This window comes from Bombina bombina, chromosome 1 (assembly GCF_027579735.1).
Source record: "Bombina bombina isolate aBomBom1 chromosome 1, aBomBom1.pri, whole genome shotgun sequence".
Classification (NCBI taxonomy): Eukaryota; Metazoa; Chordata; class Amphibia; order Anura; family Bombinatoridae; genus Bombina; species Bombina bombina.
In genome coordinates, this window is record NC_069499.1 from 1,114,142,783 (window position 1) to 1,114,157,087 (window position 14,305).

Sequence of the window (14,305 nt, forward strand, 5' to 3'; positions counted from 1 at the left end):
TTATTAAATGTGCAATTTTCCTTTTGCAAATAATGAACCCTTTTGTCTATGGACAGAAACAAAGCTTATTTCATGGTGCGTTACACTTATTATCCTTACTTAGTGTATCCTGATGGCCGCTGCCGCCTGTACCGCTCTTCATGCCTTGATGGTGAGCTCCTCGGACATGGCCTGTGTGTGCCCTCCTCCCTAGATTTGCTCCTGTTGCAAAATACTAGTAAATTACCAACACTTCAAAACTTCTAAATTCTCTGTTTTTAAAACATTCATATTTTTGAAGATGCAAAGAAAATGTAATTAGAAGAAAATCTTCATAATTAGCAGGAAGACAACAACTACAGAAGTAGAATAAACTCCCATTACATTTGAAAAATTATATTAGTATTACAGATCTCAAATTCAGCTACAAAAATAAATAAATTAATAACTGAAAGGTAGATGTGCAGTCAGAGGCTTCAGCTGCAAACAAATGGGGAAGATGGCAGCCACCAGCTGCATTTGGCTTTCTTCTGAGCCAGATTTTTTCTTGTGAAAGCCCAACACACTAAGATCTGTGCAAATCCATATCTTAGTGTGTTGCACTTTCACAAGAAGAAATCCAGGTCCAAAAAGAGTCAAATGCCGCTTGTGGCCACCCTCTTCCCCATTTGTGGCCGAATCTGCTGAATGCACATTTCTACTAAAAGGCATCACTTAAAGGGACATTTTATAGTAATAAAAAAGAATGATCTAATGTGTTAGAATATTTTATTAGTGAATCCATGCTTCTTCTAAACTGTGTTTAACTCTTGCAAAGGGGTTAAACAAATAGTTAAAGTTGAGCTCAGCAGCTGCAACATATAAGTCACTCTTGAGTAGGACACAGCCAGTGAGTTAATCAAGAGTGACATTCATGAGCAGCTACAAATCACTGTCTGTGCACTGTTCAGGAGCAGCAATGCACTGTGGACCCTTTGCATGTTAAACATATAGGCCTACATCATATGCAAGCTGCTAAAACATAAATTTGTACTTACCTGATAAATTCCTTTCTTTCATGGTGGTAAGAACCCATGAGCCTTGACAAGTGGGATTGAATTCCTGGCACTAGGAGGAGACAAAGATACCCCAAACACCAAGAGCTTTTAAACCCTTCCACCTATCCGTACAACTCAGTTTATCGTATTGCCGAGTAGAGGAAAAGGCAAAGCAGGGTATAAAAGGTGCAAATAAATACTGTCATGAAATAATACAATTGAACTGGGGGGGGGGGGGGGTCTCACTACAAAAAAGTAATTTATCAGGCAAGCATAAATTATGTTTTGTTTCATAAGGTGGTGAGAGTCCACAAGCCTTGACGTGTGGGATCTAATACCCAAGCTGTAGAATCCACTAGAAAATGGGTGGGACAATAGAAAAAGGGCAGCTCCAATTTGCCAGACACTGCGGGCCTGAAGGACGTTTCTGCCAAAAGCCACCTCCGTGGAGGGAAAAAAAATGAAATTATTAAATTTAGTGAATTTATGTAGGGAGGACCACGTTGCAGTTTTGCAGATCTGTTCCACAGAAGTCTATTTTTTTTTTTTTTTTTTTAAAGGCTCAAGATGTAGATACCGATCTAATGGAATGGTCTGTAATACTTTTAGTTTAGGGGCAACTTCCCCACCACCAAGTAAGCTTTGTGAATCACCTGTTTTAAACATGAAGCTAGTGTGTAACAGCAGAAGCCTTTTGTCCTTTACGAAGACCAGAAAAACAAACTTGGACTTTCCTTCATCGCCTGTAAATAATATTTTTAGGGCCCTAACCACATCTAGGTTGTGAAGGAGTCTCTCTGTAGAATTCACAGGAATAAGACACAAAGAAGGAACTACAATTTCCTGATTTATGTTGTCATAAGAAACAACCTTTGGTAAAAACTCATATTGGGTTTGTAAAACAGCCTTGTCCTTGTGGAAAATGAGAAAAGGGGATTCACAAGAAAGAGCAGACAACTCTGAAACTCTGTGATTCAAATAGAGCATGCAATTTTAAGCAACTAATTTACTCCTATTATCAAATTTTCTTCATTATCTTGGTATCGTTATTTGAAAAGCAAGAATGTAAGTTTTGATGCTGGCCCATTTTTGGTTAACAACCTGAGTTGTTCTTGCTGATTTGTGGATAAATTCACCCACCAATAAACAAGTGCTGTGCAGGGTCTGAACCAAAAATTGCCTGGCTCCTTAGCTTAGATGCCTTCTTTTTCAAATAAAGATAACAAGAGAACGAAGAAAATTTGATAATAGGAGTAAATTAGAAAGTTGCTCTATCTGAATTACGAAAGAAAAATTTTGGGTTCAGTGTCCCTTTAAGAATAGTATCAACTACAGCATCAGAAACCCCCCTGTGCTTCAAAATTAGGTGTTCAACCGCCACGCCATCAAATTTAGAGATTTTTAGATCTTGGTAAAAATAGAGGACCTTGAGACCATAGGTGTTGTGGAAGGAGCCATGAAAGAGAGTTGGACATTTTAATCAGATCTGCATACCATGTCTTGCGGTACAGGGTTGGAGCAATCAGAATGACAGGCATTCTCTTGCTTGATCTGAGCCAAAATTCTTGGAATAAAAACAAAATGGAAGGAATATATAGGCTAGGCAAAATGACCACAGACTCACCAGAGCATCTATCAGTTCTCCTCTAGGATCCCTGGATCTGGCACAGTATCTGGGAAGTTCGAAATTGAGGTGGGAAGCCTCCAGGTCTATTTTTGGAAGTCCCCACCTGTAAACAAGTTGATAGAAAAGGTCTTGATTGAGGGGCCACTCCCCTGGGAGCAGAGACTGATGACTTCCCAATTTTTGACCCCTGGGATGTGAATCGCTGACAAGGTACAATGATTTTGTTCTGCCCAGGACAAAATCTGAGATACTTCTTTCATTAGTAAATGATGATTGACGTTATCTGACTGAAACCGAACATACTTTTCTTGTTTCAGGAGAGGCTACTATTGGAAAGCTTAAAAAATAGCCTGGAGCTCCAAGATGTTGATTGGTAGCCTCTCCTTCTGAGGAGACCAAACTGCTTGCACTCGCCAAAACCCCCAAACCTTGCCCGAGTCCAAAAGACTGGCATCTGGCATCTGTAGTCGCTATGCTCCAAGATGTTCAAAGTAATGAAGCCCCAAGGGCAAAAGACTAATGGTCTATCCAACAGGATAGAGATTGCCTTTCTGTGGAAACTAGAGCAATCTCTTGATCTAAATGATAGTAACTCCTAATCCAGTTTTAGCCACACAAAAGCTGAAGATAACGTAAGTGAAAATGAGCAAAAGGAATAGCGTTTGAGGTAGCTACCATCAGACCAACAACCTACATACATTGAGCTACTGTTGGCAAAGCCATGCACCAAAGATTGGCACAGGCCCTTTGAAGTTTTACTATGCGCAGAAAGGCACATAGAAACTATTTTTTATGTGTATCTGTGTATAATAGTGATTAAGAACCTATTAAACTGGTAATACAATTGTACAGAGAAACCTCAACCTTCTGTTAGATATATGTAAGCCACATCATATTAAACAAAACACAGCTTTATTCTTAATAGTAATTAAAGTTATAACCCCTAGAGTCCAAACAGGGGCTTAAATCTCTTTTCTCTCTTTCCCTTATTTTTCTTCCTTTCCTTTTCTCTCTGTTTCTATAAACTTTGTCTCCCTCCTACTCCTTTCTTTCTTCTTTCTATTGTGTATATCTCACCATTTAGTATTATGTATATCTCACAGGAATCCTTCCAGGGTTATAAAACCGAACAAAAAAGCTGTTCTAAGATCCAATTCTGCTTACATATTTAAAATGTTGTATATAGACTTAGCATCAATTATAAAATACAAAGAAACATTATCCACCTTGCTTCTTCACATTAGATCCTTGTTCTTCACAACATATCTACAAAATGTCTTACAAAATTTTGTATTAAAAAAAAGAGAGCAATAGTTCAGCTTTCTTTTTCAATAACCACAGCCTCTTGACATATAATAATGTCAGCTAAGTAACGTCCAGGCAACTTACAAACCCATAAGAATGTTTTCTCTATTCTTATCTTTTATAGATTTTATTTATTTTATACTTCTCTTTTCATCTGGTTTTTACATTTCTCTCCAGCAATTACATTTTTAGTACAGCTTCTTATATACAGGTTAACTTCTCAACTGCATACAAATCTAGAGCATGGTTTCCATTTTTTGTTATATATAAATACATTAATACATTAAATGTAACATCCTCTGCTTGTTAAAAACACATTCAGGCTTTAACCATTCTTATAGTTCCCACCATGTGTTGTTTATATTTGGCTTTTCTGGTAGTATGACTTGTACATTCTTTTATGGCGTAGCTCCTGTGGTCAGCAATCTCTACGTCTACCTCTTAGGCAAGTAGTGCGGTTCCAGTATTACCCGGCCCGCTCCAACCTGAATTTAGAGATGATAGTCTCCTTTGCAATCCCATACACCGCAGCTTCCACCATCCAGATACTGTACTTGCCAGTTATTTACTGTGCCAAGCGTAGGTTTATAGCAGGAAATTTTTTGGTTCTTGTGAGCCCATAGACCCTGGGTGCACGCCCAGTCACAGCAATTCTTCCTAGGGAGTTCATCCCCCTCCAACAGCGGAAGATCGATGCAGGGGATGATGAATTCAGGCCCTTTAGTTTCAGAGCAGAGCATACAGCTTGCGTGCCGATACAAGGTCCTCCCCACCAGAAGTCCAAACCACTAACACACATTTTGTAAACAATCAATAGATACCTCCAGAAAGCAGAACTTGGTATTGGGTGATAAAGAGCACTTTGGCACATTTATCTGTGTAGTAATGACAGAAACTTTGAGAAATTGTCAGAGGCAGAGAACGTTAATATTGTCTAGGTAAGGAGCTATGGAAATTCCTTGAGATCTAATTACAGCCAACAGAGCTCCTAAAACTTTTGGGAATATTCGGGGAGCAGTGGCCAACCCAAATGGAAGGGCAACACACTGAAAATGCTTGTCCTGAAAAGAAAATTTGAGGAACTGATAATGTACCTTGTGAATATGAAATGAAGATATATATCCATTTAGGCCTATGGTGGTAATGGAGTTTTCAAATCCAGGATAGGCCTGACAGTTCCCTCTTTCTATGGAACAATAAACCGATTGGAGTAAAAACCCTGACCCTGTTCTGAGACAGGAACAGGATGTACAGTGCTGTGCAAAAGTCTTAGGCCATCATTAGATTTGTTATTTTAGCAAAGTTTTAATGACCATCCATATTTTTTTTATATATATATATATATATATATATATATATATATATATATATTTTTTTTTTTATTATTATTATTTTTTTTTTATTGAAGCAAAAAAAACATAATTTATCCTTACCTGATAAATTCCTTTCTTCTGTAGTGTGATCAGTCCACGGGTCATCATTACTTCTGGGATATTACTCCTCCCCAACAGGAAGTGCAAGAGGATTCACCCAGCAGAGCTGCATATAGCTCCTCCCCTCTACGTCACTCCCAGTCATTCGACCAAGGACCAACGAGAAAGGAGAAACCAAGGGTGTAGTGGTGACTGGAGTATAATTTAAAAAATATTTACCTGCCTTAAAAAACAGGGCGGGCCGTGGACTGATCACACTACAGAAGAAAGGAATTTATCAGGTAAGCATAAATTATGTTTTCTTCTGTTAAGTGTGATCAGTCCACGGGTCATCATTACTTCTGGGATACCAATGCCAAAGCAAAAGTACACGGATGACGGGAGGGATAGGCAGGCTCTTTATACAGAAGGAACCACTGCCTGAAGAACCTTTCTCCCAAAAATAGCCTCCGAGGAAGCAAAAGTGTCAAATTTGTAAAATTTGGAAAAAGTATGAAGCGAAGACCAAGTTGCAGCCTTGCAAATCTGTTCAACAGAGGCCTCATTCTTGAAGGCCCAAGTGGAAGCCACAGCTCTAGTAGAATGAGCTGTAATTCTTTCAGGAGGCTGCTGTCCAGCAGTCTCATAAGCTAAACGTATTATGCTACGAAGCCAAAAGGAAAGAGAGGTAGCAGAAGCCTTTTGACCTCTCCTCTGACCAGAGTAAACGACAAACAGAGAAGACGTTTGTCGAAATTCCTTAGTTGCCTGTAAGTAAAATTTTAGGGCACGAACTACGTCCAGATTGTGCAGTAGACGTTCCTTCTTCGAAGAAGGATTTGGACACAAAGAAGGAACAACAATCTCTTGATTGATATTCCTGTTAGTGACTACCTTAGGTAAGAACCCAGGTTTAGTACGCAGAACTACCTTATCCGAATGAAAAATCAAATAAGGAGAATCACAATGTATGGCTGATAACTCAGAGACTCTTCGAGCCGAGGAAATAGCCATTAAAAATAGAACTTTCCAAGATAACAACTTTATATCAATGGAATGGAGGGGTTCAAACGGAACGCCCTGTAAAACGTTAAGAACAAGGTTTAAACTCCATGGCGGAGCAACAGTTTTAAACACAGGCTTAATCCTAGCCAAAGCCTGACAAAAAGCCTGAACGTCTGGCACTTCTGACAGACGTTTGTGTAACAGAATGGACAGAGCTGAGATCTGTCCCTTTAATGAACTAGCAGATAAACCCTTTTCTAAACCTTCTTGTAGAAAAGACAATATCCTAGGAATCCTAACCTTACTCCAAGAGTAACCTTTGGATTCACACCAATATAGGTATTTACGCCATATCTTATGGTAAATCCTTCTGGTAACAGGCTTCCTAGCCTGTATTAAGGTGTCAATAACTGACTCAGAAAACCCACGTCTTGATAAAATCAAACGTTCAATTTCCAAGCAGTCAGCTTCAGAGAAGTTAGATTTTGATGTTTGAAAGGACCCTGTATCAGGAGGTCCTGTTTCAGAGGTAGAGACCAAGGTGGACAGGATGACATGTCCACCAGGTCTGCATACCAAGTCCTGCGTGGCCATGCAGGTGCTATTAGAATCACTGATGCTCTCTCCTGTTTGATTCTGGCAATCAATCGAGGAAGCATCGGGAAGGGTGGAAACACATAAGCCATCCTGAAGTCCCAAGGTGCTGTCAGGGCATCTATCAGGACTGCTCCTGGATCCCTGGATCTGGACCCGTAACGAGGAAGCTTGGCATTCTGCCGAGACGCCATGAGATCTATCTCTGGTTTGCCCCAACGTCGAAGTATTTGGGCAAAGACCTCCGGATGAAGTTCCCACTCCCCCGGATGAAAAGTCTGACGACTTAAGAAATCCGCCTCCCAGTTCTCCACTCCCGGAATGTGGATTGCTGACAGGTGGCAAGAGTGAGACTCTGCCCAGCGAATTATCTTTGATACTTCCATCATTGCTAGGGAGCTTCTTGTCCCTCCCTGATGGTTGATGTAAGCTACCGTCGTGATGTTGTCCGACTGAAACCTGATGAACCCCCGAGTTGTCAACTGGGGCCAAGCCAGGAGGGCATTGAGAACTGCTCTCAATTCCAGAATGTTTATTGGCAGGAGACTCTCCTCCTGACTCCATTGTCCCTGAGCTTTCAGAGAATTCCAGACGGCACCCCAACCTAGAAGGCTGGCGTCTGTTGTTACAATTGTCCAGTCTGGTCTGCTGAATGGCATCCCCCTGGACAGATGTGGCCGAGAAAGCCACCATAGAAGAGAATTTCTGGTCTCTTGATCCAGATTCAGAGAAGGGGACAAGTCTGAGTAATCCCCATTCCACTGACTTAGCATGCACAGTTGCAGTGGTCTGAGGTGTAAGCGAGCAAAGGGTACTATGTCCATTGCCGCTACCATTAAGCCGATTACCTCCATGCATTGAGCCACTGACGGGTGTTGAATGGAATGAAGGGTGCGGCAAGCACTTTGAAGTCTTGTTAACCTGTCCTCTGTCAGGTAAATCTTCATTTCTACAGAATCTATAAGAGTCCCCAGGAAGGGAACTCTTGTGAGTGGAACGAGTGAACTTTTCTTTTCGTTCACCTTCCATCCATGTGACCTTAGAAAAGCCAGTACTAACTCTGTATGAGACTTGGCAGTTTGAAAGCTTGAAGCTTGTATCAGAATGTCGTCTAGGTACGGAGCTACCGAGATTCCCCGCGGTCTTAGTACCGCCAGAAGAGCACCCAGAACCTTTGTGAAGATTCTTGGAGCTGTAGCCAATCCGAATGGAAGAGCTACAAACTGGTAATGCCTGTCTAGAAAGGCAAACCTTAGATACCGGTAATGATCTTTGTGAATCGGAATGTGAAGGTAAGCATCCTTTAAATCCACTGTGGTCATGTACTGACCTTCTTGGATCATGGGTAAAATTGTCCGAATAGTCTCCATTTTGAACGATGGAACTCTTAGGAATTTGTTTAGGATCTTTAAATCCAGGATTGGTCTGAAAGTTCCCTCTTTTTTGGGAACCACAAACAGATTTGAGTAAAACCCTTGTCCCTGTTCCGACCGTGGAACTGGATGGATTACTCCCATTAACAAAAGTTCTTGTACGCAGCGTAGAAACGCTTCTTTCTTTGTTTGGTTTGTTGACAACCTTGACAGATGAAATCTCTCTCTTGGAGGAGAGTATTTGAAGTCCAGAAGGTATCCCTGAGATATTATCTCTAGCGCCCAGGGATCCTGGACATCTCTTGCCCAAGCCTGGGCGAAGAGAGAAAGTCTGCCCCCCACTAGATCCGATCCCGGATCGGGGGCCCTCAATTCATGCTGTTTTAGGGGCAGCAGCAGGTTTCCCTGCTTGCCCTTGTTCCAGGACTGGTTAGGTCTCCAGCCTTGTCTGTAGCGAGCAACAGATCCTTCTTGTTTTGGAGCAGTGGAAGTTGATGCTGCTCCTGCTTTGAAATTCCGAAAGGAACGAAAATTAGACTGTCTAGCCTTAGGTTTGGCTCTGTCTTGAGGCAGGGCGTGGCCCTTACCTCCTGTAATGTCAGCGATAATTTCTTTCAAACCGGGCCCAAATAAGGTCTGCCCTTTGAAAGGTATATTAAGTAATTTGGACTTAGAAGTTACATCAGCTGACCAGGATTTTAGCCACAGTGCTCTGCGCGCCTGAATGGCGAATCCGGAATTCTTAGCCGTAAGTTTAGTTAAATGTACTACGGCTTCCGAAATGAATGAATTAGCTAGCTTAAGGATTCTAAGCCTGTCCGAAATGTCGTCCAGAGTAGCTGAACTAAGGTTCTCTTCCAGAGACTCAATCCAGAATGCCGCTGCAGCCGTGACCGGCGCAATGCATGCAAGGGGTTGCAATATAAAACCTTGTTGAACAAACATTTTCTTAAGGTAACCCTCTAACTTTTTATCCATTGGATCTGAAAAGGCACAGCTATCCTCTACCGGGATAGTGGTACGCTTAGCTAAGGTAGAAACTGCTCCCTCCACCTTAGGGACCGTTTGCCATAAGTCCCGTGTGGTGGTGTCTATTGGAAACATCTTTCTAAATATCGGAGGGGGTGAGAACGGCACACCGGGTCTATCCCACTCCTTAGTAATAATTTCAGTTAGTCTCTTAGGTATAGGAAAAACGTCAGTACTTGTTGGTACAGCAAAATATTTATCCAACCTACACATTTTCTCTGGTATTGCAACTGTGTTACAATCATTCAGAGCCGCTAACACCTCCCCTAATAATACACGGAGGTTTTCCAGCTTAAATTTAAAATTTGAAATATCTGAATCCAATCTGTTTGGATCAGAACCGTCAGCCGCAGAATGAAGCTCTCCGTCCTCATGTTCTGCAAGTTGTGACGCAGTATCTGACATGGCCCTAGCATTATCAGCGCACTCTGTTCTCACCCCAGAGTGATCACGCTTGCCTCTTAGCTCTGGTAATTTAGCCAAAACCTCAGTCATAACAGTAGCCATATCTTGTAATGTTATTTGAAATGGCCGCCCAGATGTACTGGGCGCCACAATATCGCGCACCTCCTGAGCGGGAGATGTAAGTACTGTCACGTGAGGCGAGTTAGTCGGCATAACTCTCCCCTCGTTGTTTGGTGAAATTTGTTCAATTTTATTTAAAGTAGCATCAATACAGTTAGTACATAAATTTCTATTGGGCTCCACTTTGGCGTTAGTACAAATAGTACAGGTCTCATCCTCTGAATCAGACATGTTTAACACACTAGCAACTAAACTTGCAACTTGGAAATATTATACAAGTAAAATACAATGCAAAACGTACTGTGTCTAAGAAGCACAGAAAGATATATGACAGTTGAAATCAATAAACTGAAAAGGTTACAGCATCAAACTTTGTAAAACAAAACACAATTTTAGCAAAGGCTTGTTCCCATTAGCAAAGAATAACTAACCCTGATGGCCTAAAAAAAAAAATTTTTTAAGAATAAACGTTTTTTATCACAGTCAACTACAATCTCACAGCTCTGTTGTGAAGTTTACTTCCCTCAAACAAGCTTTGAAGACCCCTGAGTTCTGTAGAGATGAACCGGAACATGCAGGAAAACAACAATGACTTTCTGACTGAAATTTTTGATGCGTAGCAAAAGCGCCAAAAAAGGCCCCTCCCCCTCACACACAACAGTGAGAGAGATCAGTAAACTGTCAGAATTAGATCAAGCAACTGCCAAGTGGAAAAATAGTGCCCAAACATTTTATTCACCCAGTACCTCAGAAAATGAAAACGATTTTACATTCCAGCAAAAACGTTTAACATAAATTAGTAAAAAGCCTGTTGCTTGCAAATAGGCTAAAGTTTATATACACAGTGTAATTCCAGTGAAGTACCATTCCCCAGAATACTCAAATGTAAAATATACATACATGATATTGTATCGGTATGGCAGGATTTTCTCATCAATTCCATTGTCAGAAAATAAAAACTGCTACATACCTCTTTGCAGATTAACCTGCCCGCTGTCCCCTGATCTGAAGTTTACCTCTCCTCAGATGGCCGAGAAACAGCAATATGATCTTAACAACTCCGGCTAAAATCATAGTAAAAACTCTGGTAGATTCTTCTTCAAATTCTACCAGAGAAGGAATAACACACTCCGGTGCTATTAAAAAATAACAAACTTTTGATTGAAGAAATAAAACTAAATAAAATCACCATAGTCCTCTCACACATCCTATCTAGTCGTTGGGTGCAAGAGAATGACTGGGAGTGACGTAGAGGGGAGGAGCTATATGCAGCTCTGCTGGGTGAATCCTCTTGCACTTCCTGTTGGGGAGGAGTAATATCCCAGAAGTAATGATGACCCGTGGACTGATCACACTTAACAGAAGAAATATTTTTCATAACAATAACATTCAACATGACTGTAATTACACATATTATAGAACTGTTAGTAATTATACATCTGATAGCTGGCGTCCACAATGTCTCTGTGTCCCATGAGCGCAGTTTTTGTGCTATGCAGTCCTCTCATATGCGCTCATGACTCTGGACTACCTGTATGTGGAAATTTAACTTGAAATCTTTGTTAGACTAAGAGTACATCCTCCTACTTGTGAGACTGTGCTCCGGGGTTAAAACATTCTTTATATTGACATATATTTTTATGACATTGAACTTCGCTCTGCATTTGACAATAATTTACATCCACAGTTCCAAGAGGGATATTGAGAAACAAAATAAAGTAAAATAAACTAAATTAAAAATCAAAAAGAAAAAAGAAAAACCAAGCCCTGTGCATCCAGGTTTAAAGCCTAGTTATCCCTATACCAGTGTGTTATACTAAATGCGGATGATATTTTACCAGAGTGGGCTCCATTCTATAAAATATGCTTATTTAGCTCCTAGCTGGTGTTAAAGGGATTAGCCAGATAAAAGAAAAGACTCCCATATAAAGAGCATATCTTCGAAAAAGTCAAGATTACCTAACTGGAGATAATGAAATCTTTCTAGCATTAAACTTTCTCCACTCATTCACACTGGGTATTGTAGTAGATTTCCAGTTTCTAGGTATCATTTGTTTAGCTGAATTTAACATGATTTGAAATAATTGCTTACGAATTTTGCATGTTATCTGGGGATTCTTTTGCAGCAGAATCACCTCGGGGTTCGGGTCTATTTGAGTCGATAAAATCTTATTAATATCTCTGAATAACTCATGCCAAAAGTGGTTGATATGCGTACACTCCCACCAAATGTGTTTCATACGTCCTACCTGTGTACATCCCCTCCAACATGCCCCATAGCTTCTTTTATATATGTGTTTGATTTTTTCTGGGGTCAAATACCAGCGCATGAAAAACAATTTATGTAAGAACTTACCTGATAAATTCATTTCTTTCATATTAGCAAGAGTCCATGAGCTAGTGACGTATGGGATATACATTCCTACCAGGAGGAGCAAAGTTTCCCAAACCTCAAAATGCCTATAAATACACCCCTCACCACACCCACAAATCAGTTTAACGAATAGCCAAGAAGTGGGGTGATACGAAAAAAGTGCGAAGCATAAATATAAGGAATTGGAATAATTGTGCTTTATATAAAAAAATCATAACCACCACAAAAAAAGGGTGGGCCTCATGGACTCTTGCTAATATGAAAGAAATGAATTTATCAGGTAAGTTCTTACATAAATTATGTTTTCTTTCATGTAATTAGCAAGAGTCCGTGAGCTAGTGATGTATGGGATAATGACTACCCAAGATGTGGATCTTCCACGCAAGAGTCACTAGAGAGGGAGGGATAAAATAAAGACAGCCAATTCCGCTGAAAAAAATCCACACCCAAAAATAAAGTTTAAATCTTATAAAGAAAAAAACTGAAAATATAAGCAGAAGATTCAAACTGAAACAGCTGCCTGAAGTACTTTTCTACCAAAGACAGCTTCAGAAGAAGAAAACACATCAAAATGGTAGAATTTAGTAAAAGTATGCAAAGAAGACCAAGTTGCTGCTTTGCAAATCTGATCAACCGAAGCTTCATTCCTAAACGCCCAGGAAGTAGAAACTGACCTAGTAGAATGAGCTGTAATCCTTTGAGGCGGAGTTTTACCCGACTCGACATAAGCATGATGAATTAAAGATTTCAACCAAGATGCCAAAGAAATGGCAGAGGCCTTCTGACCTTTCCTAGAACCGGAAAAGATAACAAATAGACTAGAAGTCTTTCGGAAATTCTTAGTAGCTTCAACCTAATATTTCAAAGCTCTAACTACATCCAAAGAATGCAATGATTTCTCCTTAGAATTCTTAGGATTAGGACATAATGAAGGAACCACAATTTCTCTACTAATGTTGTTGGAATTCACAACCTTAGGTAAAAATTTAAAAGAAGTTCGCAACACCGCCTTATCCTGGTGAAAAAACAGAAAAGGAGACTCACAAGAAAGAGCAGATAATTCAGAAACTCTTCTGGCAGAAGAGATGGCCAAAAGGAACAAAACTTTCCAAGAAAGTAATTTAATGTCCAATGAATGCATAGGTTCAAACGGAAGAGCTTGAAGAGCCCTCAGAACCAAATTCAAACTCCAAGGAGGAGAAATTGACTTAATGACAGGTTTTATGCGAACCAAAGCTTGTACAAAACAATGAATATCAGGAAGATTAGCAATCTTTCTGTGAAAAAGAACAGAAAGAGCAGAGATTTGTCCTTTCAAGGAACTTGCAGACAAACCTTATCCAAACCATCCTGAAGAAACTGTAAAATTCTCGGAATTCTAAAAGAATGCCAGGAAAAATGATGAGAAAGACACCAAGAAATATAAGTCTTCCAGACTCTATAATATATCTCCCTAGATACAGATTTATGAGCCTGTAACATAGTATTAATCACAGAGTCAGAGAAACCTCTTTGACTAAGAATCAAGCGTTCAATCTCCATACCTTTAAGGATTTGAGATCCTGATGAAAAAAGGACCTTGCGACAGAAGGTCTGGCCTTAACGGAAGAGTCCACGGTTGGCAAAGGGCCATCCGGACAAGATCCGCATACCAAAACCTGTGAGGCCATGCTGGAGCTACCAGCAGAACAAACGAGCATTCCTTCAGAATTTTGGAGATTACTCTTGGAAGAAGAACTAGAGGCGGAAAGATATAGGCAGGATGATACTTCCAAGGAAGTGACAATGCATCCACTGCTACCGCTTGAGGATCCCTGGATCTGGACAGATGCCTGGGAAGTTTCTTGTTTAGATGAGAGGCCATCAAATCTATTTCTGGAAGTCCCCACATTTGAACAATCTGAAGAAATACCTCTGGGTGAAGAGACCATTTGCCCGGATGTAACGTTTGGCGACTGAGATAATCCGCTTCCCAATTGTCTATACCTGGGATATGAACCGCAGAAACTAGACAGGAGCTGGATTCCGCCCATACCAGAATTCGA

At 40.4% G+C, this 14,305-nt stretch overlaps 1 protein-coding gene across 2 annotated transcripts in view; it reads right to left on the minus strand.

Annotated features, from left to right (window-relative positions):
• The window catches only part of CWC25 (CWC25 spliceosome associated protein homolog), a 117,236-nt gene that overhangs the window by 46,467 nt on the left and 56,464 nt on the right, over positions 1-14,305 (minus strand). For both annotated transcript variants that reach the window (XM_053697820.1, XM_053697812.1), the window contains exon 8: positions 100-201. In XM_053697820.1, the coding sequence (XP_053553795.1) occupies positions 100-201 (102 nt within the window). The remainder of the gene's footprint in view (positions 1-99; positions 202-14,305) is intronic.